The 26000-nt window shown below is 45.9% G+C and overlaps 1 protein-coding gene across 2 annotated transcripts in view; it reads right to left on the bottom strand.

The window, feature by feature from the left end:
* Positions 1–26000, bottom strand: part of LOC138801673 (integrin alpha-X-like) — a 125182-nt gene that overhangs the window by 53686 nt on the left and 45496 nt on the right. For both annotated transcript variants that reach the window (XM_069984729.1, XM_069984728.1), the window contains exon 8: positions 15029–15173. In XM_069984729.1, coding sequence (XP_069840830.1) covers positions 15029–15173 — 145 coding nt within the window. The remainder of the gene's footprint in view (positions 1–15028; positions 15174–26000) is intronic.

Here is a 26000-nt window from a genome sequence, read left to right as displayed (position 1 = left end):
CTGTGAATTGTCTCTAGTTTCTATGATATTGCAGAGTTCTCACGTGACTGTGAATTGTCTCTAGTTTCTATGATATGGGAGAGTTCTCATGTGACTGTGAATTGTCTCTAGTTTCTATGATATCAGGGAGTTCTCATGTGACTGTGAATTGTCTCTAGTTTCTATGATATCTCAGAGTTCTCATGTGACTGAGTTGTCTCTAGTTTCTATGATATCTCAGAGCTCTCATGTGACTGTGAATTGTCTCTAGTTTCTATGATATCGGAGAGTTCTCATGTTACTGTGAATTGTCTCTAGTTTCTATGATATCGGAGAGTTCTCATGTGACTGTGAATTGTCTCTAGTTTCTATGATATGGGAGAGTTCTCATGTGACTGTGAATTGTCTCTAGTTTCTATGATATCGGAGAGTTCTCATGTGACTGTGAATTGTCTCTAGTTTCTATGATATCTCAGAGTTCTCATGTGACTGAGTTGTCTCTAGTTTCTATGATATCTCAGAGTTCTCATGTTACTGTGAATTGTCTCTAGTTTTTATGATATCGGAGAGTTCTCATGTTACTGTGAATTGTCTCTAGTTTCTATGATATGGGAGAGTTCTCATGTGACTGAATTGTCTCTAGTTTCTATATCGGAGAGTTCTTATGCGACTGTGAATTGTCTCTAGTTTCTATGATATCGGAGAGTTCTCATGTGACTGTGAATTGTCTCTAGTTTCTATGATATCTCAGAGTTCTTATGCGACTGTGAATTGTCTCTAGTTTCTATGATATCAGAGAGTTCTTATGTGACTGTGAATTGTCTCTAGTTTCTATGATATCGGAGAGTTCTCATGTGACTGTGAATTGTCTCTAGTTTCTATGATATCTCAGAGTTCTCATGTGACTGTGAATTGTCTCTAGTTTCTATGATATGGGAGAGTTCTCATGTGACTGTGAATTGTCTCTAGTTTCTATGATATGGGAGAGTTCTCATGTGACTGTGAATTGTCTCTAGTTTCTATGATATGGGAAAGTTCTCATGTGACTGTTTTATGAATTGTCTCTAGTTTCTATGATATGGGAGAGTTCTCATGTGACTGTGAATTGTCTCTAGTTTCTATGTTATCAGAGAGTTCTCATGTGACTGTGAATTGTCTCTAGTTTCTATGATATCAGAGAGTTCTCATGTGACTGTGAATTGTCTCTAGTTTCTATGATATCTCAGAGTTCTCATGTGACTGTGAATTGTCTCTAGTTTCTATGATATGGGAGAGTTCTCATGTGACTGAATTGTCTCTAGTTTCTATATCGGAGAGTTCTTATGCGACTGTGAATTGTCTCTAGTTTCTATGATATGGGAGAGTTCTCATGTGACTGTGAATTGTCTCTAGTTTCTATGATATCTCAGAGTTCTTATGCGACTGTGAATTGTCTCTAGTTTCTATGATATCAGAGAGTTCTTATGTGACTGTGAATTGTCTCTAGTTTCTATGATATCGGAGAGTTCTCATGTGACTGTGAATTGTCTCTAGTTTCTATGATATCTCAGAGTTCTCATGTGACTGTGAATTGTCTCTAGTTTCTATGATATGGGAGAGTTCTCATGTGACTGTGAATTGTCTCTAGTTTCTATGATATGGGAGAGTTCTCATGTGACTGTGAATTGTCTCTAGTTTCTATGATATGGGAAAGTTCTCATGTGACTGTTTTATGAATTGTCTCTAGTTTCTATGATATGGGAGAGTTCTCATGTGACTGTGAATTGTCTCTAGTTTCTATGTTATCGGAGAGTTCTCATGTGACTGTGAATTGTCTCTAGTTTCTATGATATCAGAGAGTTCTCATGTGACTGTGAATTGTCTCTAGTTTCTATGATATCTCAGAGTTCTCATGTGACTGTGAATTGTCTCTAGTTTCTATGATATGGGAGAGTTCTCATGTGACTGAATTGTCTCTAGTTTCTATATCGGAGAGTTCTTATGCGACTGTGAATTGTCTCTAGTTTCTATGATATCGGAGAGTTCTCATGTGACTGTGAATTGTCTCTAGTTTCTATGATATCTCAGAGTTCTTATGCGACTGTGAATTGTCTCTAGTTTCTATGATATCAGAGAGTTCTCATGTGACTGTGAATTGTCTCTAGTTTCTATGATATCGGAGAGTTCTCATGTGACTGTGAATTGTCTCTAGTTTCTATGATATCTCAGAGTTCTCATGTGACTGTGAATTGTCTCTAGTTTCTATGATATGGGAGAGTTCTCATGTGACTGTGAATTGTCTCTAGTTTCTATGATATGGGAGAGTTCTCATGTGACTGTGAATTGTCTCTAGTTTCTATGATATGGGAAAGTTCTCATGTGACTGTTTTATGAATTGTCTCTAGTTTCTATGATATGGGAGAGTTCTCATGTGACTGTGAATTGTCTCTAGTTTCTATGTTATCGGAGAGTTCTCATGTGACTGTGAATTGTCTCTAGTTTCTATGATATCAGAGAGTTCTCATGTGACTGTGAATTGTCTCTAGTTTCTATGATATCTCAGAGTTCTCATGTGACTGTGAATTGTCTCTAGTTTCTATGATATCTCAGAGTTTTCATGTGACTGTGAATTGTCTCTACTTTCTATGATATCTCAGAGTTTTCATGTGACTGTGAATTGTCTCTAGTTTCTATGATATGGGAGAGTTCTCATGTGACTGTGAATTGTCTCTACTTTCTATGATATCGGAGAGTTCTCATGTAACTGTGAATTGTCTCTAGTTTCTATGATATCGGAGAGTTCTCATGTGACTGTGAATTGTCTCTAGTTTCTATGATATCGGAGAGTTCTCATGTGACTGTGAATTGTCTCTAGTTTCTATGATATCTCAGAGTTCTCATGTGACTGTGAATTGTCTCTAGTTTCTATGATATCGGAGAGTTCTCATGTGACTGTGAATTGTCTCTAGTTTCTATGATATCGGAGAGTTCTCATGTGACTGTGAATTGTCTCTAGTTTCTATGATATCTCAGAGTTCTCATGTGACTGTGAATTGTCTCTAGTTTCTATGATATCTCAGAGTTCTCATGTGACTGTGAATTGTCTCTAGTTTCTATGATATCAGAGATTTCTCATGTGACTGTGAATTGTCTCTAGTTTCTATGATATGGGAGAGTTCTCATGTGACTGTGAATTGTCTCTACTTTCTATGATATCAGAGAGTTCTTATGTGACTGTGAATTGTCTCTAGTTTCTATGATATCAGGGAGTTCTTATGTGACTGTGAATTGTCTCTAGTTTCTATGATATCGGAGAGTTTTCATGTTACTGTGAATTGTCTCTAGTTTCTATGATATCGGAGAGTTCTCATGTGACTGAATTGTCTCTAGTTTCTATGATATCGGAGAGTTCTCATGTGACTGTTTTGTGAATTGTCTCTAGTTTCTATGATATCGGAGAGTTCTCATGTGACTGTGAATTGTCTCTAGTTTCTATGATATTGGAGAGTTCTCATGTGACTGTGAATTGTCTCTAGTTTCTATGATATGGAAGAGTTCTCATGTGACTGTGAATTGTCTCTAGTTTCTATGATATGGGAGAGTTCTCATGTGACTGTGAATTGTCTCTAGTTTCTATGATATCGGAGAGTTCCCATGTGACTGAATTGTCTCTAGTTTCTAGGATATCGGAGAGTTCTCATGTGACTGTGAATTGTCCCTAGTTTCTATGATATCTCAGAGTTCTCATGTGACTGTGAATTGTCTCTACTTTCTATGATATCAGAGAGTTCTCATGTGACTGTGAATTGTCTCTAGTTTCTATAATATCTCAGAGTTCTCATGTGACTGTGAATTGTCTCTACTTTCTATGATATCGGAGAGTTCTCATGTGACTGTGAATTGTCTAGTTTCTATGATATGGGAGAGTTCTCATGTGACTGAATTGTCTCTAGTTTCTATGATATCAGAGAGTTCTCATGTGACTGTGAATTGTCTCTAGTTTCTATGATATCTCAGAGTTCTCATGTGACTGTGAATTGTCTCTAGTTTCTATGATATCTCGTAGTTCTCATGTGACTGTGAATTGTCTCTAGTTTCTATGATATCAGAGAGTTCTCATGTGACTGTGAATTGTCTCTAGTTTCTATGATATGGGAGAGTTCTCATGTGACTGTGAATTGTCTCTACTTTCTATGATATCAGAGAGTTCTTATGTGACTGTGAATTGTCTCTAGTTTCTATGATATCAGAGAGTTCTCATGTGACTGTGAATTGTCTCTAGTTTCTATGATATCGGAGAGTTCTCATGTGACTGAATTGTCTCTAGTTTCTATGATATCGGAGAGTTCTCATGTGACTGTGAATTGTCTCTAGTTTCTATGATATGGGAGAGTTCTCATGTGACTGTTTTGTGAATTGATTCTAGTTTCTATGATATCGGAGAGTTCTCATGTGACTGTGAATTGTCTCTACTTTCTATGATATCGGAGAGTTCTCATGTGACTGTGAATTGTCTCTAGTTTCTATGATATCAGAGAGTTCTCATGTGACTGTGAATTGTCTCTAGTTTCTATGATATCAGAGAGTTCTCATGTGACTGTGAATTGTCTCTAGTTTCTATGATATCGGAGAGTTCTCATGTGACTGTGAATTGTCTCTACTTTCTATGATATCGGAGAGTTCTCATGTGACTGTGAATTGTCTCTACTTTCTATGATATCAGAGAGTTCTCATGTGACTGTGAATTGTCTCTAGTTTCTATAATATCTCAGAGTTCTCATGTGACTGTGAATTGTCTCTAGTTTCTATGATATCTCAGAGTTCTCATGTGACTGAATTGTCTCTAGTTTCTATGATATCGGAGAGTCCTCATGTGACTGTGAATTGTCTCTAGTTTCTATGATATCGGAGAGTCCTCATGTGACTGTGAATTGTCTCTAGTTTCTATGATATCAGAGAGTTCTCATGTGACTGAATTGTCTCTAGTTTCTATAATATCGGAGAGTTCTCATGTGACTGAATTGTCTCTAGTTTCTATGATATCGGAGAGTTCTCATGTTACTGTGAATTGTCTCTAGTTTCTATGATATGGGAGAGTTCTCATGTGACTGTGAATTGTCTCTACTTTCTATGATATCAGAGAGTTCTTATGTGACTGTGAATTGTCTCTAGTTTCTATGATATCAGAGAGTTCTCATGTGACTGTGAATTGTCTCTAGTTTCTATGATATCGGAGAGTTCTCATGTGACTGAATTGTCTCTAGTTTCTATGATATCGGAGAGTTCTCATGTGACTGTGAATTGTCTCTAGTTTCTATGATATGGGAGAGTTCTCATGTGACTGTTTTGTGAATTGTCTCTACTTTCTATGATATCGGAGAGTTCTCATGTGACTGTGAATTGTCTCTACTTTCTATGATATCGGAGAGTTCTCATGTGACTGTGAATTGTCTCTAGTTTCTATGATATCGGAGAGTTCTCATGTGACTGTGAATTGTCTCTACTTTCTATGATATCGGAGAGTTCTCATGTGACTGTGAATTGTCTCTACTTTCTATGATATCTCAGAGTTCTCATGTGACTGTGAATTGTCTCTACTTTCTATGATATCAGAGAGTTCTCATGTGACTGTGAATTGTCTCTAGTTTCTATAATATCTCAGAGTTCTCATGTGACTGTGAATTGTCTCTACTTTCTATGATATCAGAGAGTTCTCATGTGACTGTGAATTGTCTCTAGTTTCTATAATATCAGAGAGTTCTCATGTGACTGTGAATTGTCTCTAGTTTCTATGATATCTCAGAGTTCTCATGTGACTGTGAATTGTCTCTAGTTTCTATGATATGGGAGAGTTCTCATGTGACTTTTTTGTGAATTGTCTCTAGTTTCTATGATATCGGAGAGTTCTCATGTGACTGTGAATTGTCTCTACTTTCTATGATATCGGAGAGTTCTCATGTGACTGTGAATTGTCTCTAGTTTCTATGATATCGGAGAGTTCTCATGTGACTGTGAATTGTCTCTACTTTCTATGATATCGGAGAGTTCTCATGTGACTGTGAATTGTCTCTACTTTCTATGATATCGGAGAGTTCTCATGTGACTGTGAATTGTCTCTACTTTCTATGATATCAGAGAGTTCTCATGTGACTGTGAATTGTCTCTAGTTTATATAATATCTCAGAGTTCTCATGTGACTGTGAATTGTCTCTACTTTCTATGATATCAGAGAGTTCTCATGTGACTGTGAATTGTCTCTAGTTTCTATGATATCAGAGAGTTCTCATGTGACTGTGAATTGTCTCTAGTTTCTATGATATCTCAGAGTTCTCATGTGACTGAATTGTCTCTAGTTTCTATGATATCGGAGAGTCCTCATGTGACTGTGAATTGTCTCTAGTTTCTATGATATCAGAGAGTTCTCATGTGACTGTGAATTGTCTCTAGTTTCTATGATATCTCAGAGTTCTCATGTGACTGAATTGTCTCTAGTTTCTATGATATCAGAGAGTTCTCATGTGACTGTGAATTGTCTCTAGTTTCTATGATATCTCAGAGTTCTCATGTGACTGAATTGTCTCTAGTTTCTATGATATCGGAGAGTCCTCATGTGACTGTGAATTGTCTCTAGTTTCTATGATATCGGAGAGTTCTCATGTGACTGAATTGTCTCTAGTTTCTATGATATCGGAGAGTTCTCATGTGACTGAATTGTCTCTAATTTCTATGATATCGGAGAGTTTTCATGTTACTGTGAATTGTCTCTAGTTTCTATGATATGGGAGAGTTCTCATGTGACTGTTTTATGAATTGTCTCTAGTTTCTATGATATCGGAGAGTTCTCATGTGACTGTGAATTGTCTCTAGTTTCTATGATATCGGAGAGTTCTCATGTGACTGTGAATTGTCTCTAGTTTCTATGATATGGGAGAGTTCTCATGTGACTGTGAATTGTCTCTAGTTTCTATGATATCTCAGAGTTCTCATGTGACTGATTTGTGAATTGTCTCTACTTTCTATGATATCGGAGAGTTCTCATGTGACTGTGAATTGTCTCTAGTTTCTATGATATCTCAGAGTTCTCATGTGACTGATTTGTGAATTGTATAGAATCCAGTATAATAGCCGACAGATTTATTACTTCTGCATCATAAGGAAGCTCGGTTACTGCTCATAAACTCCTGAAATATATTCATAGAAAATTTAGTTCTATCTGAAATCACCTACAATTTACAGGCAGATCTAAGAATTTTTACAAATTAATTATGTTTATTGACCTCTGGGATGTAGGTCCTTATTCAATGGCTTCTCGGTGCATTTACACGTCTTTTGTTCTCATACATGGGATTGTCTCTGATAACTGTCCAACAGTAATCTGCAAGCATTGATGGCTTCCATTGAGGCTAGGTTCACACTGCATTTTTGCAATCCGTTTTTTGCAAAAAACGGATGAGAAAAACGGATACATTTGTGTGCATCTGTTTTGATCCATTTTTCCATTGACTTCCATTGTAAAAAAAAAAAAAAAAAAAACGGATGTTTTTTTTTTACGGACACAAAAACGTAGCTGACACTACTTTTGTGTCCGTCAAAAAAACGGATCCGTTTTGATCCGTTTTTTTTATTTTTTATAATGGAAGTCAATGGAAGAACGAATGCACACAAATGCATACCTTTTTTCCACCCGTTTTTTGCAAAAAAAACAGATTTCAAAAACGCACTGTGAACCTAGCCTTACCCCGATACCTTTTTTCCATATTGGTCATTCTAAGATGATGCAATATACCAGTTGATGATGCAATACTGATGATGCAAACTTTTCCCAGTATTGTATCACAGGCTGTGAGAAATATAGAAAGTACGTCTATATCTTGAAAATTACAGCCAATTTCAAAATTTGAACATCATCTTCAATTTCAGCCCCCTAAATTAGTTAAGATCGACTGTTTTCATGTCGGACCCTTTTTGGCCGTTGACCAGTGGCGGACTTTGAGAAGGCTGTCCCTGGCCTGGAACAGGAGGTGAAGGAGCTGAGAAGTAGTAGGAATAAATATGCACAACAAGTCTCACCCAGGGGAAACTGACGGATCTGGAGGACAGGTCTAGAAGATCGAATATTAGGATAGTGGGTCTCCCCGAAAAGGTGGAAGCGGGGGACCCGGTGAAATTCTGCGAAGCTTGGTTATTAGAGATCTTTGGCAAAGACTGTTTTTCATCATTGTTTGGTTTGGAGAGGGCTCACCGTGTCCCTGGTAAATCTCCTCCCCGGGGAAGCCAGCCTAGGACTATGCTCGTCCAAACTGTATGCTCAGGGGACAGACACATGATTTTACGGTTGTCCAGACAGAAGCCGCCTGTGCTTTATAATGGAATAAAGTTTTGTTTTTTCCTGACTTTTCGAGGGCAACTCAGGAGAAGAGAGTCTCATTTAGAGATGTTAAGAAACGATTGCAACATACTGAGATTTCTTATTCTCTTTTATTTCCCGCCAAACTTCGAGTTATTTATAAGGATGTTGTACATATCTTTGGTAACCCAGAAGACACTGTGAAATGGATGGACGGAGAGGGGTTATGAGTATGCAGCAAAAACCTGTATTATTTATGTGCTTTTCTTCTTGGAGGTTGAGGGAGGAGGAATGGAGGAGTTTTGTACGGCTAGTTGAGAGATTGTCCGGGTTTTCCTCTTAAAGCCCTATTCCACGGGTCGTCAGACGGGTCGTCAGAGGAGCAAACGAGCGCTCTCAGCGCTCGTTTGCTCCTCGTTCCCCGCTCACTGCCGCCGCTATTCATCGCGGCTGCAGCGAGCGGGTGATTGTGGGAGGGGCGGCGGGGAGCTGCGGGGGGGGGGCTGCTCAGAGGATCGCTGATCGTCCGGGCAGCCCATAGAATATAGCAGCGTCTGCTGCCGACGCTTCTATTCAACGGAGCGACGGCAGCAGATCGCTGCTATATCAGTCGCTTGTTTTTCAACATGTTGAAAAACAAGCGACTGCAACGATCAGCCGACATGAACGATGTCGGCTGATCATTGCACTCTATTCCATGGGACGATTATCGTTCGTAGCAGCCAATATCGGCAGAATACGGACGATAATCGTTCCGTAGAATAGGGCCTTTAGGCTGCAGATGATCAGTTTGGGGTGGGGGATGGGGGGTGGAAGGGTGGTGCTGAGAGAGGAGGAGATATGGTGGTTGGAAAATTTTTTTTTTTTCCCTCCTTCTCTAGATGGCTGAGGAACTAAGAGTGTTTTTCTGGAATGTGAGGGGGACTGGTGATAGGGCTAAAAGATGTGCGATATTTGATCTAATTAATAAGCACTTGCCCGGGATTGTCCGCCTGGCTGAAACTCACTGTACTAATGATTCATTGTCCAGGATTTATAGGAGATGGGCCTCTGTCGCCTACCATTCAGTATTTTCCGGATATTCCTCAGGAGTAACGGGGTACTTACATAATAAGGTTCCTTTTAATCTCCTTACAAAAAAAATCGATGACAGGGGAAGGTATGTTTTCTTAAATTGTAAGGTTTTCTCTGCAACTATAATTTTGGCCTGTATCTATGTCCCCCCCCCCCCCCCATTCTCCCCTCAGGTGCTACATCAGTTATATGAGATTGCTGTGGAATGTGGGGATCCTCCCTTACTCCTGTGTGGTGACTTTAATTGCGTGATAGATGGGGGGGAAGGATAGACGGGATGGATCGTTGAAATCACGGGGACACCCCTCACCACTTGCTAGGGTAATGGAGGAAGTTGGGTGGATGGATATATGGCATTCTCTTCGAGGCGAGGAACTGATCTTTTCATGTTTTAGCTCAAGTCACATGACTGCTTCACGAATTGATCTCGTCTTATGTAATAGTCAGATGCTGCAATGGATTAATAACATCTCTTATGAAACAAGGTCAGTTTCTGATCATTCGCCTTTGGTTGTAACTATTAGAGGGCCTTGGCATCCATATTGGCTCACAATAATAGAGAGCAAGGATAAGATCAGAGAGGAGCTTAAGGTTTTTTGGGAAGTGAACAAGGGGTCAGCCGCCCTGACAGTGGTGTGGGATGCCTTGAAAGCTTATCTCCGGGGGATTTTGTTTCGGGAAGTTTGTGTAAAAAAGAGGTCTTTTCCGGCCAAGGGTAATGGATTTAAACGTGCGATCGCCTTGGCGGAGGCTTCCTTTGTGGCCTCCCCCTCCGTGCAGAACGGTGAGATCCCTAGGAAGGCCCAAAATGATTATTCTGTTTTTTTGTTGGACAAGGCTCAGCATTCCATTTTTTTTTAGGGGGTCAAAAATATTTTTCAGACAGGTAAACCCAGGAAGTTCCTGGCTAAGATTATTAACACTCAGGAAGGCAGAAAACCAATCGTTGCCCTGCACTCTAAGGCGGGTCACGTCACTAATGTTAATAATGAAGGTAATCAGATTATTTTAGATTTTTTTTCAGAATTATATGTCAGTGAGAATAAGGTAGGAGAGATGGAAATAGATAATTATATTCAAGGGTTGGATGTCCCAAGACTGGATTTAGAGGATAGCTCCTGACTAAATGCCCCTATAGAGCTTGAAGATTTTAAGGAGGCTCTGAATAGTTTTGGTGGACACACAGCCCCTGGTACGGATGGATTAACATTCGGGGTATATAAGGAATTTGCTGAAATTCTTTTACCCTGGTTGTTGGAGACATTTTATGAATCCTGTAGGGATGGCGCTCTCCCCCTCTCTATGCGAGAGGCAGATATAGTTTTGATTGAGAAAAAGCAGAAGGATCCCCAATGTATTGAATCATATAGACCCATCTCACTGATCAATTGTGACTGCAAAATCATTGCAAAAGTATTGGCCCTGAGGTTGGGGAGGGTTGTCTCCTCGGTTATAGGGGTAGAGCAATCTGGCTTTGTTCCAAACAGGCTAATATTCAATAATATCTCACGGGCTTTTGCAAATATCCAGTTGGGACCTGGGGCTCCCCACTCCATCCTGTCTTTAGACGCTATGAAGGCGTTCGACAGGGTGGAGTGGGGATTCTTGTGGAAAGCTATGGAGGCCTTTGGCTTAGGGGCCCAATTTATCTCACGGGTCAAGCTCTTGTATTCTGGCCCTCTGGCTAGGGTAGCTTATAATAACAGTGCTACAGAATGGTTTAATTTAGAGAGAGGGACTAGACAGGGGTGTCCCCTCTCTTCTCTTCTTTTTGTTTTGTTTATTGAACCTTTGGCGATTAAAATTAGAGGAGCATCTAGTGTGGTGGGTTTTGGATTGCGGGGAAGTAATGAAAAGATCTTGTTATATGCAGATGATATTCTGCTCTTTCTGGAGGGAGGGGAGAGTGCCATCATAAATATTATTGATATTGTCTCTGATTTTGGGAAGATCTCGGGTTTGCGTATTAACTGGGGAAAGTCCTCTCTCCTGCCTCTGGGAAGGGACAGATTGACTCATTGCTCTTCAGTTCATGTACTTAGTCCAGATGAGTCCTTGGAATATCTGGGGGTGAACATCTCCGGAGGGGTCGACAGATATGTCTCTCTTAATTTGCACCCCCTCTATAGGAAGATTAGGAAGAGGGTGGAGTTTTGGGCGGGTCTACCATTATCTATGGCGGACCGTATGGCGATTATAGTTTTTGTTTATTTTGTATGACTCCCCTGTATGGATTGCTGACTCTTGGTTCCATAAATTTACGGTTCTGTTAAACTCCTTTATATGGGGTAAACTGCGCCCGAGAATCAAGTATTATAACTGGATGCACCCAGCTGGAGAGGGCGGTATGGCCTTACCAGATTTTAGATTATACTTTCTGGTGATGGGAGCCGAAACTATTAAAGAGGACCTGTCACCCCCCGTGCCGGGGTGACAGGCTCCTGACCCCCTGTTAGATCCCCCCTATACTCACCAAATCGCGCCGGGTCCCGCTTCCTGATGCGGTCGGGTCCCGGAGATATCAGCTCCCGAAGCCTGGAGCGCGTGCACACAGCAGGGTCCGTTGCTCATAGAGAATGAATGGGGAGTCCGATGCTCCGTCATTCTCTATGGGCATCGGACTCATCTCTCAGCGTGCGCGCCGGGCTTTGGGAGCTGAAATCTCCGTGACCCGACCGCATCAGGAAGCGGGACCTGGCGGGATTAGGTAAGAACTGGAGAACCTCACCTATATTTGAGTTTATTTTGCGGAGTCTGAACGGGGTTTACGATAATCTTTTCACGGGTTTAGAGGGTGGTTTTGGTGGTAAAAAGATAATCTCACATATGGTTCTTTATTATAAAACATGGAAGGCTTTAAAAAAAATATATAATATAAGGCGGTGTTTTTCCTTTTCCCCGTTATGGGGAAATCAACACTTAGTGGAATTTGAGAAAATGGATCATAGTTTTTGGATCACGAAGGATGTTAAATATATTTCACAGGTGGTGGAGAATGGGACACTTTTGCGATTTGAGGATTTTACGTTAAAATATATGTTTAAGGAATCACATTTGTTTTGGTTTGTTCAATTGAGGCATGCCTATAATTGCACGATTAACAGATATATGGGAATTGCAATCACACAAATTTTTTGACTATTTTTCTTCTTCCATAGAGAAAAGGAAGTGTTTGTCCGAGATATATAGGATGTTGATTAGGGGAAGGGGTGGGGGCTCATTTGGTAAGGCACGTGAAAAGTGGGAGTTGAGAATGGGTAATGTGACAGAGGATCTCTGGGGGACGGTGTTGAGTAATGTACAAAAGATGTCGTTTAACCCGGCCCACAGATTGATTCAACTCAAGATATTGTATAATTTATATTTAGCACCTTATGATTTATTGAAAAGGAAATGCTGCCCCAGATGTTCTATGGAGGAGGCGGATTTTTTTTACCTCCTCTGGGACTGTCCGCAGATTCAGGGATTTTGGGATAAGGTCAAACAACATATTGTTAAGATAATGGGTACTGGCCTCAGTGTTGATGTTCCCCAATTTCTGATGGGAGGATATAAGAATGACGGGAGCATTGGATCTTTGGCAAACAAATTAACCCTGCTTGCAAAGGTGGTAATATCAAGGAGATGGTTGGGGGAAAGGGCCCCGTCCGTAGAGGAGTGGAGGTCATTGGCCGATAGAGTACAGAAATATGAAGAACACCGCTCCACATATTACTCAAGCGAGGCTATGAAAAAACATTATATGCTGTGGGGGCCCTGGATAGAATATCATTTTTAATGGATAGTGGTGTAGGGCTCAAGGGTTTAGTTTTTTCTTTTTTTTGTTTTCTCTTCCGTCAATTTGTCTTCCTTTTTCGTCTCTCTCTAGGTGGTGGGGGGATGGGGGGGGGGTAGGGGGTGGCAGGTAATATATAATACAATGAAAGAATGTCATACGATATATACTGGCAATGTATATTTTGTGAATTTATGGTTTGTATTTACAATGATCATCTTTAAATAAAAGTAAAAAAAAAAAAAAAAAAAAGAATAACTGTAACACAAGTGCCAGCAGCCCCCTTCACGGCACATAGGATGGGGGTGCTGGCACTTGTGGTGCAGCTGCCCCGTGCCAGCAGCCCCCAGTGAACACCCCCACCCCCTAAAGACCCCCCCAAACTACCCCCATCACAAGTGGCAGCAGCCCTGTCCACGGCGCATAGGACGGGGCTGCTGGCACCTGTAGTGCGGTTGCGGCTGCCCTCCGCCCCTCCACAGTAGACCCCAGACCAGCGCCCCCCCTTAAAAACCCTGCTGGACGCTTCAAAGAAATTACACCAGGCCCTACTCTGATTCGTGATGTCATGATTTTTTAGGAAAATTGAAACCTATATGATCTACAAAATTGAGGGAAATACACTCACCATAATTAGTGTATATTAGAAATTTTACTAACTTTTCTTATGTACCCCCGCCCGTCGGTATGGCCTCAGGGGGTCCCGATCAGTCAGTGACAGGAGCTTGTCCTGTCACTGAGTACCTTAAACGCCGCGATTGTATAGATTGCGGCGTTTAAGGGGTTAATGGCAGGCAGCTGCAGGATCACAGCCGCCTGTCATTATGCTGGGCTCCCAGGACACTGATATGTGTGGGGCCGCTCTCATACATCAAACCCCTTTCAGTGTCAGGAACGTATATGTACATTCCTACTGCACGAGGTATGTGCAGTAGGAAAGTATATCTATGTAATGCTGACATGAAGGGGTTAATCACTGCTAAACAATTTACAGAGCATGACCACTTCCCTCTCACATAGAAGGTAAAGGGGTTCTCCAGCATTAGAGAACCATGGCCACTTTCTTCCAGAGACAGCAGCCATCTTGTCTCCACATCAGGTGTAATTTGCAATTAAGCCCCATTCACTTCAATGGAACTGAGCTGCAAAACCTGCAGCAAAACTGGAGAGAAGAGAGGTGCTGTCTCTGGAAGAAAGCGGCCATGTTCACCTAATGCTGGAGAACTCCTTTAACCCTATTACATCAGCCATATAGCTATATACATTCCTGCTGCACATACCCCATGCAGCAGGAATGTATATAAATGTTCCTGACTGTGACTGATGCCATTGCCGCTACACACACATTACTGTCTCCAGACCCGGGGATGACAGGCAGCTGCGGTCACAGGTCACCACGATGCACAGGACAAGGACCTGTCACTGACTGATCAGGACCAGTGGGGGTCTCGATCACTTGTACCGGCAGGCAGGGGTAAGCCACTTACCTCCCTCCTGTCGGATCTTCGATCTGTTCATAGAGTCTGCTCTCAGGCCGCCTCTATGTACAGATCGCCGATAGTACTGATCAGTGCTCTGCTATGGTATACTATGGCCTAGCATTCATCAGTATATGCAGAGCATTCCAAATATAAGTCCCCTAAGGGATATATGCAATACAAAATGTGTAAAAGTAATAAAATTGCCCCAATAAAGATGTATATTACCCCCTTTTCCCCTTATACAAATAAAAATTAAAAAAAAAAAAAACATAAAAAATAAACATACTACATATCATAGCATGCGGAATTGTCATATCTATTAAACAATAATGATTTTATCTTTATACATCACTAATGAAATGGACAATATTCCAGGTGTGGATGAGAATTTACCCCAATGGAAATGCGCTGAATCCCAAGTGACTCTGCCATTAATGTTACTGAAGCTTTGTTAACTGATTCGTCATTTGATAGTCCATCTGTGATCACAATGAGAAGTTTCTTGGCCTTCTTCCGAGAAATACTGAAAATATTGTTTCTGCGGAAATAGAAAGGATGAAGAATTGTTATCGGCAGAAGAGCCAAGGCCTGGAGAACTCAACCCGTAAAGACCCTCCTTGCAGAGATAGGAAAGATGGAGCCAAGACCTGGAGAACCCAATCCATAAAGATCCTCCCTGCAGAGATAGGAAAGATGGAGCCAAGACTTGGAGAACCCAACCCATAAAGATGCTCCCTGCAGAAATAGGAAAGATGGAGCCAAGACTTGGAGAACCCAACCCATAAAGCTCCTCCCTGCACAAATAGGAAAGATGGAGCCAAGACCTGGAGAACCCAACCCATAAAGACCCTCCCTGCAGAGATAGGAAAGATGGAGCCAAGACTTGGAGAACCCAACCCATAAATATCCTCCCTGCAGAGATAGGAAAGATGGAGCCAAGACCTGGAGAACCCAACCCATAAAGATGCTTCCTGCAGAGATAGGAAAGATAGAGCCGAGACCTTAAGAACCCAACCCATAAAGATCCTCCCTGCAGAGATTAGAAAGATGGAGCCAAGACCTGGAGAACCCAACCCATAAAGATGCTTCCTGCAGAGATAGGAAAGATGGAGCCGAGACCTTGAGAACCCAACCCATAAAGATCCTCCCTCCAGAGATAGGAAAGATGGAGCCAAGACCTGGAGAACCCAACCCATAAAGATGCTCCCTGCATAAATAGGAAAGATGAAGCCAAGACCTGGAGAACCCAACCCATAAAGATCCTCCCTGCAGAGATAGGAAAGATGGAGCAAAGACCTGCAGTACCCAACCCATAAAGATCATTCCTGCAGAGAGGAAAGATGAAGCCAAGACCTGGAGAACCCAACCCATAAAGACCCTCCCTGCAGAGATAGGAAAGATGGAGCCAAGACTTGGAGAACCCAACCCATAAATATCCTCCCTGCAGAGATAGGAAAGATGGAGCCAAGACCTGGAGAACCCAACCCATAAAGATGCTTCCTGCAGAGATAGGAAAGATAGAGCCGAGACCTTGAGAACCCAACCCATAAAGATCCTCCCTGCCGAGATTGGAAAGATGGAGCCAAGACCTGGAGAACCCAACCCATAAAGATGCTTCTGCAGAGATAGGAAAGATGGAGCCGAGACCTTGAGAACCCAACCCATAAAGATGCTTCCTGCAGAGATAGGAAAGATGGAGCCAAGACCTGGAGAACCCAAGCCATTAACATCCTCCCTGCAGAGATAGGAAAGATGAAGCCAAGACATGGAGAACCCAACCCATAAAGATGCTCCCTGCATAAATAGGAAAGATGAAGCCAAGACCTGGAGAACCCAACCCATAAAGATCCTCCCTGCAGAGATAGGAAAGATGGAGCAAAGACCTGCAGTACCCAACCCATAAAGATCATTCCTGCAGAGAGGAAAGATGAAGCCAAGACCTGGAGAACGCAACCCATAAAGATCCTCCCTGCAGAGATAGGACAAATCGAGCCAAGACCTGCAGAACCCAACCCATAAAGGTCCTCCCTGCAGAGATTGGAAAGATGGAGCCAAGACCTGGAGAACCCAATCCATAAAGATCCTCCCTGCAGAGATAGGGAAGATGGAGCCAAGACATGGAGAACCCAACCCGTAAAAATGCTCCCTGCAGAAATAGGAAAGATGGAGCCAAGACTTGGGGAGCCCAACCCGTAAAGCTCCTCCCTGCACAAATAGGAAAGATGGAGCCAAGACCTGGAGAACTCAACCCATAAAGACCCTCCCTGCAGAGATAGGAAAGATGTAGCCAAGACTTGGAGAACCCAACCCATAAATATCCTCCCTGCAGAGATAGGAAAGATGAAGCCAAAACCTGGAAAACCCAACCCATAAAGATGCTTCCTGCAGAGATAGGAAAGATAGAGCCGAGACCTTGAGAACCCAACCCATAAAGATCCTCCCTGCAGAGATTGGAAAGATGGAGCCAAGACCTGGAGAACCCAACCCATAAAGACCCTCCCTGCAGAGATAGGAAAGATGGAGCCAAGACATGGAGAACCCAACCCATAAAGATGCTCCCTGCATAAATAGGAAAGATGAAGCCAAGACCTGGAGAACCCAACCCATAAAGATGCTTCCTGCAGAGATAGGAAAGATGGAGCAAAGACCTGGAGAACCCAACCCATAAAGATGCTTCCTGCAGAGATAGGAAAGATGGAGCAAAGACCTGGAGAACCCAACCCATTAACATCCTCCCTGCAGAGATAGGAAAGATGGAGCAAAGACATGGAGAACCCAACCCATAAAGATGCTTCCTGCAGAGATTGGAAAGATGGAGCCGAGACCTGGAGAACCCAACCCAAAAAGATTCTCTCTGCATAGATAGGAAAGTTGGAGCCGAGACCTGGAGAACCCAACCCATAAAGATCCTCCTTGCAGAGCAGGGCTGTGGAGTCGGAGTCGTAGTTAAAGTCGGAGCTAGTTTTGGCTGGAGTTTGAGTTGGAAAAAAATGTACTGACTCAAACTTCAGCATTAAAAAAAAATATTAGAAGAATTTAAAATTGAGTTTTGATATGAATTTTATGTTTTGCTCATTAATATATATTATGAGCAACATTCTAATATGACACTGGCCCTATTAGATAAGGGTGGTCGGAGAATATATCAGTAATAGGACACAGGCCCTATTACATAAGGGTGGTCGGGAATATATCAGTAATAGGACACTGGCCCTATTAGATAAGGGTGGTCGGAGAATATATCAGTAATAGGACACAGGCCCTATTACATAAGGGTGGTCGGGAATATATCAGTAATAGGACACTGGCCCTATTACATAAGGGTGGTCAGGGAATATATCAGTAATAGGACACTGGGCCTATTATATAAGGGTGGTCGGGGAATATATCAGTAATAGGACACAGGCCCTATTACATAAGGGTGGTCGGGAATATATCAGTAATAGGACACTGGCCCTATTAGATAAGGGTGGTCGGAGAATATATCAGTAATAGGACACAGGCCCTATTACATAAGGGTGGTCGGGAATATATCAGTAATAGGACACTGGCCCTATTACATAAGGGTGGTCAGGGAATATATCAGTAATAGGACACTGGGCCTATTATATAAGGGTGGTCGGGGAATATATCAGTAATAGGACACTAGCCCTATTACATAAGGGTGGTCGGGGAATATATCAGTAATAGGACACTGGCACTATTACATAAGGGTGGTCGGGGAATATATCAGTAATAGGACACTGGCACTATTACATAAGGGTGGTCGGGGAATATATCAGTAATAGGACACTGTCCCTATTACATAAGGGTGGTCGGGGAATATATCAGTAATAGGACACTGTCCCTATTACATAAGGGTGGTCGGGAATATATCAGTAATAGGACACTGGCCCTATTACATAAGGGTGGTCGGGGAATATATCAGTAATAGGACACTGTCCCTATTACATAAGGGTGGTCGGGGAATATATCAGTAATAAAGCACTGGTCCTATTACATAAGGGTGGTCGGGGAATATATCAGTAATAGGACACTGTCCCTATTACATAAGGGTGGTCGGTGAATATATCAGTAATAGGACACTGGCCCTATTACATAAGGGTGGTCGGGGAATATATCAGTAATAAAGCACTGGTCCTATTACATAAGGGTGGTCGGGGAATATATCAGTAATAGGACACTGTCCCTATTACATAAGGGTGGTCTGGGAATATATCAGTAATAGGACACTGGCCTATTACATAAGGGTGGTCGGGGAATATATCAGTAATAGGACACTGGCCCTATTACATAAGGGTGGTCGGGGAATATATCAGTAATAGGACACTGGTCCTATTACATAAGGGTTGTTGGGGAATATATCAGTAATAGGACACTGGCCCTATTACATAAGGGTGGTCGGGGAATATATCAGTAATAGGACACTGGCCCTATTACATAAAGGTGGTCGGGGAATATATCAGTAATAGGACACTGGCCCTATTACATAAGGGTGGTCGGGGAATATATCAGTAATAGGACACTGGCCCTATTAGATAAGGGTGGTCGGGGAGTATATCAGTAATAGGACACTGGCCCCATTAGATAAGGGTGGTCGGGGAATAAATCAGTAATAGGACACTGGCCCTATTAGATAAGGGGGGGGGGGGGGCCGGGGAAAAGTTGTCGGTTACTATTTGTTTGTTTCTGAGCTGGAAGAGTCCATTGTGTGGGGGGAGATCTGTGCTGGTCTCTCCCTGGATGCTGGATGACTGTATATGAGCAGCAGTGTAATATGGAGATATCCTGTGTAATATAGAGGAGGAGGAGGAGACATAAGTAGTGTAGCTGTAACCTCTGTCCTCAGTCTGCAGCTATGTGTGTGTGTGTGCATGTGCTATGGCTGCAGCAGGCTGTGTGTGTGTGCATGTGCTATGGCTGCAGCAGGCTGTGTGTGTGTGATATGGCTGCAGCAGGCTGTGTGTGTGTGTGTGTGTATGTGATATGGCTGCAGCAGGCTGTGTGTGTGTGTGTGTGTGTGTGTGTGTGATATGGCTGCAGCAGGCTGTGTGTGTGTGTGTATGTGCTATGGCTGCAGCAGGCTGTGGGTGTGTGTGCTATGGCTGCAGCAGGCTGTGTGTGTGTGTGTGTGTGTGTGTGTGTGAGATATGGCTGCAGCAGGCTGTGTGTGTGTGTGTGTGTGTGTGTGTGTGTCTGTGTGTATGTGCTATGGCTGCAGCAGGCTGTGGGTGTGTGTGCTATGGCTGCAGCAGGCTGTGTGTGTTTGTGTGTGCACTATGGCTGCAGCAGGCTGGCTGTGTGTGTGTGTGTGTGTGTGCCATGGCTGCAGCAGGCTGTGTGTGTGCGCTATGGCTGTAGCAGGCTGTGTGTGTGCGCTATGGCTGTAGCAGGCTGTGTGTGTGCGCTATGGCTGTAGCAGGCTGTGTGTGTGTGCTATGGCTGAAGCAGGCTGTGAATGTATGCTATGGCTGTGGCAGGCTGTGTGTGTGTGCTATGGCTGCAGCAGGCTGTGTGTGTTTGTGTGTGTGCTACGGCTGTAGCAGGCTGTGTGTGTGCGCTATGGCTGCAGCAGGCTGTGTGTGTATGGTATGGCTTCAGCAGGCTGTGTGTGTATGGTATGGTTGCAGCGGGCTGTGTGTGTGTGTGTGCTATGGCTGTAGCAGGCTGTGTTTGTTGTGGCTTCAGCAGGCTGTGTGTGTGTGTGCGCGCGCGCTATGGCTGTAGCAGGCTGTGTGTGTGTGTGTGTGTGTGCGCTATGGCTGCAGCAGGCTGTGTGTATGTGTGCGCTATGGCTGCAGCAGGCTGTGTGTGTATGCTATGGATGCAGCAGGCTGTGTGTGTATGCGTGTGTGTGTGTGTGTGTGTGTGTGCGCTATGGCTGCAGCAGGCTGTTTGTGTGTATGGTATTGCTGCAGCAGGCTGTATGTGTGCTATGGCTGCAGCAGGCTGTGTTTGTTGTGGCTTCAGCAGGCTGTGTGTGTGTGTGTGTGCTATGGCTTCAGCAGGCTGTGTGTGTGTGTGTTTGCGCGCGCTATGGCTGCAGCAGGCTGTGTGTGTGTGTGTGTGTGTTTGTGCGCGCGCGCTATGGCTGCAGCAGGCTGTGTGTGTGCTATGGCTGCAGCAGGCTGTGTGTGTGCGCTATGGCTGCAGCAGGCTGTGTGTGTATGCTATGGCTGCAGCAGGCTGTGTGTGTTTGTGTGTGTATGCTATGGTTGCAGCAGGCTGTGTGTGTTTGTGTGTGTATGCTATGGTTGCAGCAGGCTGTGTGTATATGGTATGGTATGGCTGCAGCAGGCTGTGTGTGTTATGGCTGCAGCAGGCTGTGTGTATGCTATGGCTGCAGCAGGCTGTGTGTGTGTGCTATGGCTGTAGCAGGCTGTGTGTGTGTGTGTGTGTGTGTGCGCGCTATGGCTGCAGCAGGGTGTGTGTGTGTGCTATGGCTGCAGCAGGGTGTGTGTGTGTGTGTGTGTGTGCTATGGCTGTAGCAGGCTGTGTGTGTGTGTGTGTGTGTGTGTGTGTGTGTGCGCTATGGCTGCAGCAGGGTGTGTGTGTGTGTGCTATGGCTGCAGCAGGGTGTGTGTGTGTGTGTGTGTGTGCGCTATGGCTGTAGCAGGCTGTGTGTGTGTGTGTGTGTGTGTGTGCGCTATGGCTGCAGCAGGGTGTGTGTGTGTGTGTGTGCTATGGCTGCAGCAGGGTGTGTGTGTGTGTGTGTGTGTGTGTGTGTGCGCTATGGCTGTAGCAGGCTGTGTGTGTGTGTGTGTGTGCTATGGCTGCAGCAGGCTGTGTGTGTGTGTGTGTGCGCTATGGCTGCAGCAGGCTGTGTGTGTATGCTATGGCTGCAGCAGTGTGTGTGTGTGTGTGTGTGTGTGTGTGTGTGCTATGGCTGCAGCAGGCTGTTTGTGTGTATGGTATTGCTGCAGCAGGCTCTATGTGTGCTATGGCTGCAGCAGGCTGTGTGTGTGCTATGGCTTCAGCAGGCTGTGTGTGTATGTGTGTGTGTGTGCGCGCGCTATGGCTGCAGCAGGCTGTGTGTGTGCATGCTATGGCTGCAGCAGGCTGTGTGTGTGTGTGTGTTTGTGCGCGCGCTATGGCTGCAGCAGGCTGTGTGTATGTGTGTAACGCCTGGAGTAGTGGATCCACTGGACCGACACCAGCGATGGCACTAACCTCACCAGGGGGCGGAGTCTAAGGGGCCGCTGGTTTTCACCAGAGCCCGCCGCAAGGCGGGATGGACTTGCTGCGGCAGGCGACCCCCAGGTCGCTACCCCTGGCTTGGTTGCTGGTGTCGGCAGGCGAGGCGTGGCAGGAGATGGCACAGGCAATGGTCTGCAGGTGAGAGCGCACGTGACAGGCTGAACACGGGAACAGATGGAGTGACAGGGGAACAGGACTCAGGAACAGGGACTAGGACCAGGTAACGGATTAGGACACAGGAACAACAGGGGGCTGGGCCAACGCTATGGGAAGCATGTAGAGGCTCCAACACTAAGGACAGGGCATGCTGGGATTTATAGGGGAGTGATTGGTGCCACTAACCAATTAGGAGCGCACTGCCCCTTTAAATCTGAGACAGCCGGCGCCCGCGCGCCCTAGGAGGCGGGGACGCGCGCGCCGGCCGGCACAGACCGCGACATGCACGGAGGAGAGGTGAGGCGCCCCAGGGGCCGAAGCAGCAGCAGCGCCGGGTCCCTACACAAGGACCCCGGCGGCTGCACGGGACAGGAGGCGGTCGCGGCGGCAACCCGGGACGCGGGAAGCCGCCGCGGCCGTGACAGTACCCCCCCCCCCTTTGGCCTCCCCCTCTTTCTTGCCTGCAAATGGCACAGGAAGCCACAAAGTCTTTGACATCTTGGGATAGACTGGGCCACCAGTAGTGGCGAGAGATCCGTTGGCCGGTCTTACGGACTCCAGGGTGCCCGGCCTCCAACGAGGAATGTCCCCACTTCAAAATACCTCTTCGAAGCGCAGGGTGAACATGAGTCTTTCCGGGGGGTACTCTCCGAAGAGTGGAGGTGACGACTGGTACTAGGCAATCAGGCGGTAAAACGTGGCAAGGGAATGTGGGTCTGTGGACGAGGACCTTCTGTAAGTTCTCCCGGTGGTGAGAGGACATGACCTCAGTCTTGGGTACGGAGAGAGGGTACACCTTGGCAGAGAAGGCATCCGCCGAGTCTTGGTCTTCTGCCGGTAGGCCGGATAGAGGCTTGGCAGGGACAGAAAACGACATAGTACACTTGGTCTGAGGTGACTTGAGACACTGGTTGGAACAGTCCTGACCCCAACTGAGAATCTCCCCGGTTCTCCAGTCCAGCTGAGGGGCATGTTCTTGCAGCCACGGGAGTCCCAGGAGGACCGCGGGGGAAGAATGGGGCAGGACGTAGAAGGATATCTCTTCTTGATGTAAAGGACCCACCTGGAGGACTAAAGGTGCGGTCTGGTAGTACACACGGTCGGTAAGAATCTCGCCCGTGACCGAGGAGATAGTCAGGGGCCTGGCTAGTCGTGTCACGGGTAGCCGCCATCTTTGGACCAATGTTGCCGCAATAAAATTGCCTGCTGACCCAGAATCGAGGAAGGCAGTAGTCTGATGATTTTGTCCTGAGGGAGTCCGGATGGAAACTGGCATAGACAGACTTGGAGTGGTGGCATTCACACCTAGGGACACCTGTCCCACCGGACCTAGGTGCGAGCATTTTCCGGATGTTTGGGGACGTAGGGGACATCCCAGCCGGAAGTGATCGGAACCACCGCAATAGAGACAGAGATTCCGCTCCAGGCGCCGGATTCTTTCATCAGGCGTCAGGTGAGCCCGTTCCACCTGCATAGGAATCTCAGGAGAGGGCTGGGACATCGAAAGGTCAGGATTCTGGAAAACCGGCGCCAGCTGGGGATGGCGACGGGAACGGCTTAGTAAATGTTCATGCCGAACCTCCTCCTCCCTCTCCGAAAAACGAGTATCAACTCGGGTGGCCAGTAGAATGAGTTCGTTCAGGGAGGTAGGCAGGTCTCGGGCAGCGAGCACGTCTCTCACTCGACTAGACAGACCCTTCTTGAAGGTGGCCAATAGGGCGGCCTCGTTCCAGTCCAATTCAGCTGCCAGGGTGCGGAACTGGATGGCGTAGTCACCAACAGAGGAGCTGCCTTGAGAGAGGTTGAGGAGAGCAGTCTCGGCTGAAGAAGCACGGGCAGGTTCCTCAAAGACGGAGCGAAACTCGAATAGGAAGGCCCGGAGATTGGCAGCAACAGGATCATCACGGTCCCACAGTGGCGTGGCCCAGGCCAGGGCTCTACCTTCCAATAGGCTGATGATGAAAGCCACTTTAGAGCGCTCGGTGGAAAACTGACTACTCAAAAGTTCAATGTGCATGGTGCACTGAGTCAAGAATCCTCTGCACAACTTAGAGTCCCCAGAGTACTTGCTTGGGAGAGCCAGTCGGAGTGAAGAAGACGCGTCAGGAGGTGGTGTGCGCTGGGCAGTAGTCTGCTGCTGTAAGGCGGTAGTGAGTTGCTGGATCTGCTGCGACTGTTTCTGGATTTGTTGCGCCTGCTGAGTGACCATTCTGGCGACGTCACGGAGATCAGGCACCTCGCCGGGATCCATGGTTGGAGCCTACTGTAACGCCTGGAGTAGTGGATCCACTGGACCGACACCAGCGATGGCACTAACCTCACCAGGGGGCGGAGTCTAAGGGGCCGCTGGTTTTCACCAGAGCCCGCCGCAAGGCGGGATGGACTTGCTGCGGCAGGCGACCCCCAGGTCGCTACCCCTGGCTTGGTTGCTGGTGTCGGCAGGCGAGGCGTGGCAGGAGATGGCACAGGCAATGGTCTGCAGGTGAGAGCGCACGTGACAGGCTGAACACGGGAACAGATGGAGTGACAGGGGAACAGGAACCAGGAACAGGGACTAGGGACCAGGTAACGGATAGGACTCAGGAACAGGGACTAGGACCAGGTAACGGATTAGGACACAGGAACAACAGGGGGCTGGGCCAACGCTATGGGAAGCATGTAGAGGCTCCAACACTAAGGACAGGGCATGCTGGGATTTATAGGGGAGTAATTGGTGCCACTAACCAATTAGGAGCGCACTGCCCCTTTAAATCTGAGACAGCCGGCGCGCGCGCCCTAGGAGGCGGGGACGCGCGCGCCGGCCGGCACAGACCGCGACATGCACGGAGGAGAGGTGAGGCGCCCCAGGGGCCGAAGCAGCAGCAGCACCGGGTCCCTACACAAGGACCCCGGCGGCTGCACGGGACAGGAGGCGGTCGCGGCGGCAACCCGGGACGCGGGAAGCCGCCGCGGCCGTGACAATGTGTTCTATGGCTGCAGCAGGCTGTGTGTGTGTGTGTGTGTGTGTGCTATGGCTGCAGCAGGCTGTGTGTGTGTGTGTGTGTGTGTGTGATCTATGGCTGCAGCAGGCTGTGTGTGTGTGTGTTTGTGTGTGCTATGGCTGCAGCAGGCTTTGTGTGTGCTATGGCTGCAGCAGGTTGTGTGTGTGTGTGTTATATGGCTGCATCAGGCTGTGTGTGTGTGTTCTATGGCTGCAGCAGGCTGTATGTGTGTGTGCTATGGCTGCATCAGGCTGTGTGTGTGTGTGTGTGTGTGTGTGCGCTATTGCTGCATCAGGCTGTGTGTGTGCTATGGCTGCAGCAGGCTGTGTGTGTGTGTGTGTGTGTGTGTGTGCGCTATGGCTGCAGCAGGCTGTGTGTGTGTGTTCTATGGCTGCAGCAGGCTGTGTGTGTGTGTGTGTGTGTGTGTGTGTGTGTGTGCTATGGCTGCAGCAGGTTGTGTGTGTGTGCTATGGCTGCAGCAGGCTGTGTGTGTGTGCTATGACTGCAGCAGGCTGTGTGTGTTCTAATGCTGCAGCAGGCTGTGTGTGTGTGTGTGTGTGTTTGTGTGCTCTATGGCTGCAGCAGGCTGTGTGTGTGTGTTCTATGGCTGCAGCAGGCTGTGTGTGTGTGTGTGTGTGTGTGTGTGTGTTTGTGTTTTCTATGTCTGCAGCAGGCTGTGTGTGTATGTGTGCTATGGCTGCAGCAGGCTGTGTGTGTGTGTATGTGTGTGTTCTATGGCTGCATCAGGCTGTGTGTGTGTGTGTGTTCTATGGCTGCAGCAGGCTGTGTGTGTGTTCTATGGCTGCATCAAGCTGTGTGTGTTATAAGGCTGCAGCAGGCCGTGTGTGTGCGCGCTATGGCTGCAGCAGGCGCTGTGTGTGTGTGTGTGTTCTATGGCTGTAGCAGGCTGTGTGTGTGTGTTCTATGGCTGCAGCAGGCTGTGTGTGTGTGTGTTCTATGGCTGCAGCAGGCTGTGTGTGTGTGTTCTATGGCTTCAACAGGCTGTGTGTGTGTGTTCTATGGCTGCAGCA

The sequence above is a fragment of the Dendropsophus ebraccatus genome, chromosome 9 (assembly GCF_027789765.1).
Source record: "Dendropsophus ebraccatus isolate aDenEbr1 chromosome 9, aDenEbr1.pat, whole genome shotgun sequence".
Taxonomy (NCBI): domain Eukaryota; kingdom Metazoa; phylum Chordata; class Amphibia; order Anura; family Hylidae; genus Dendropsophus; species Dendropsophus ebraccatus.
Note: the sequence above shows the minus strand (reverse complement) of the source record. Positions and strands in the feature narration are given on the sequence as shown.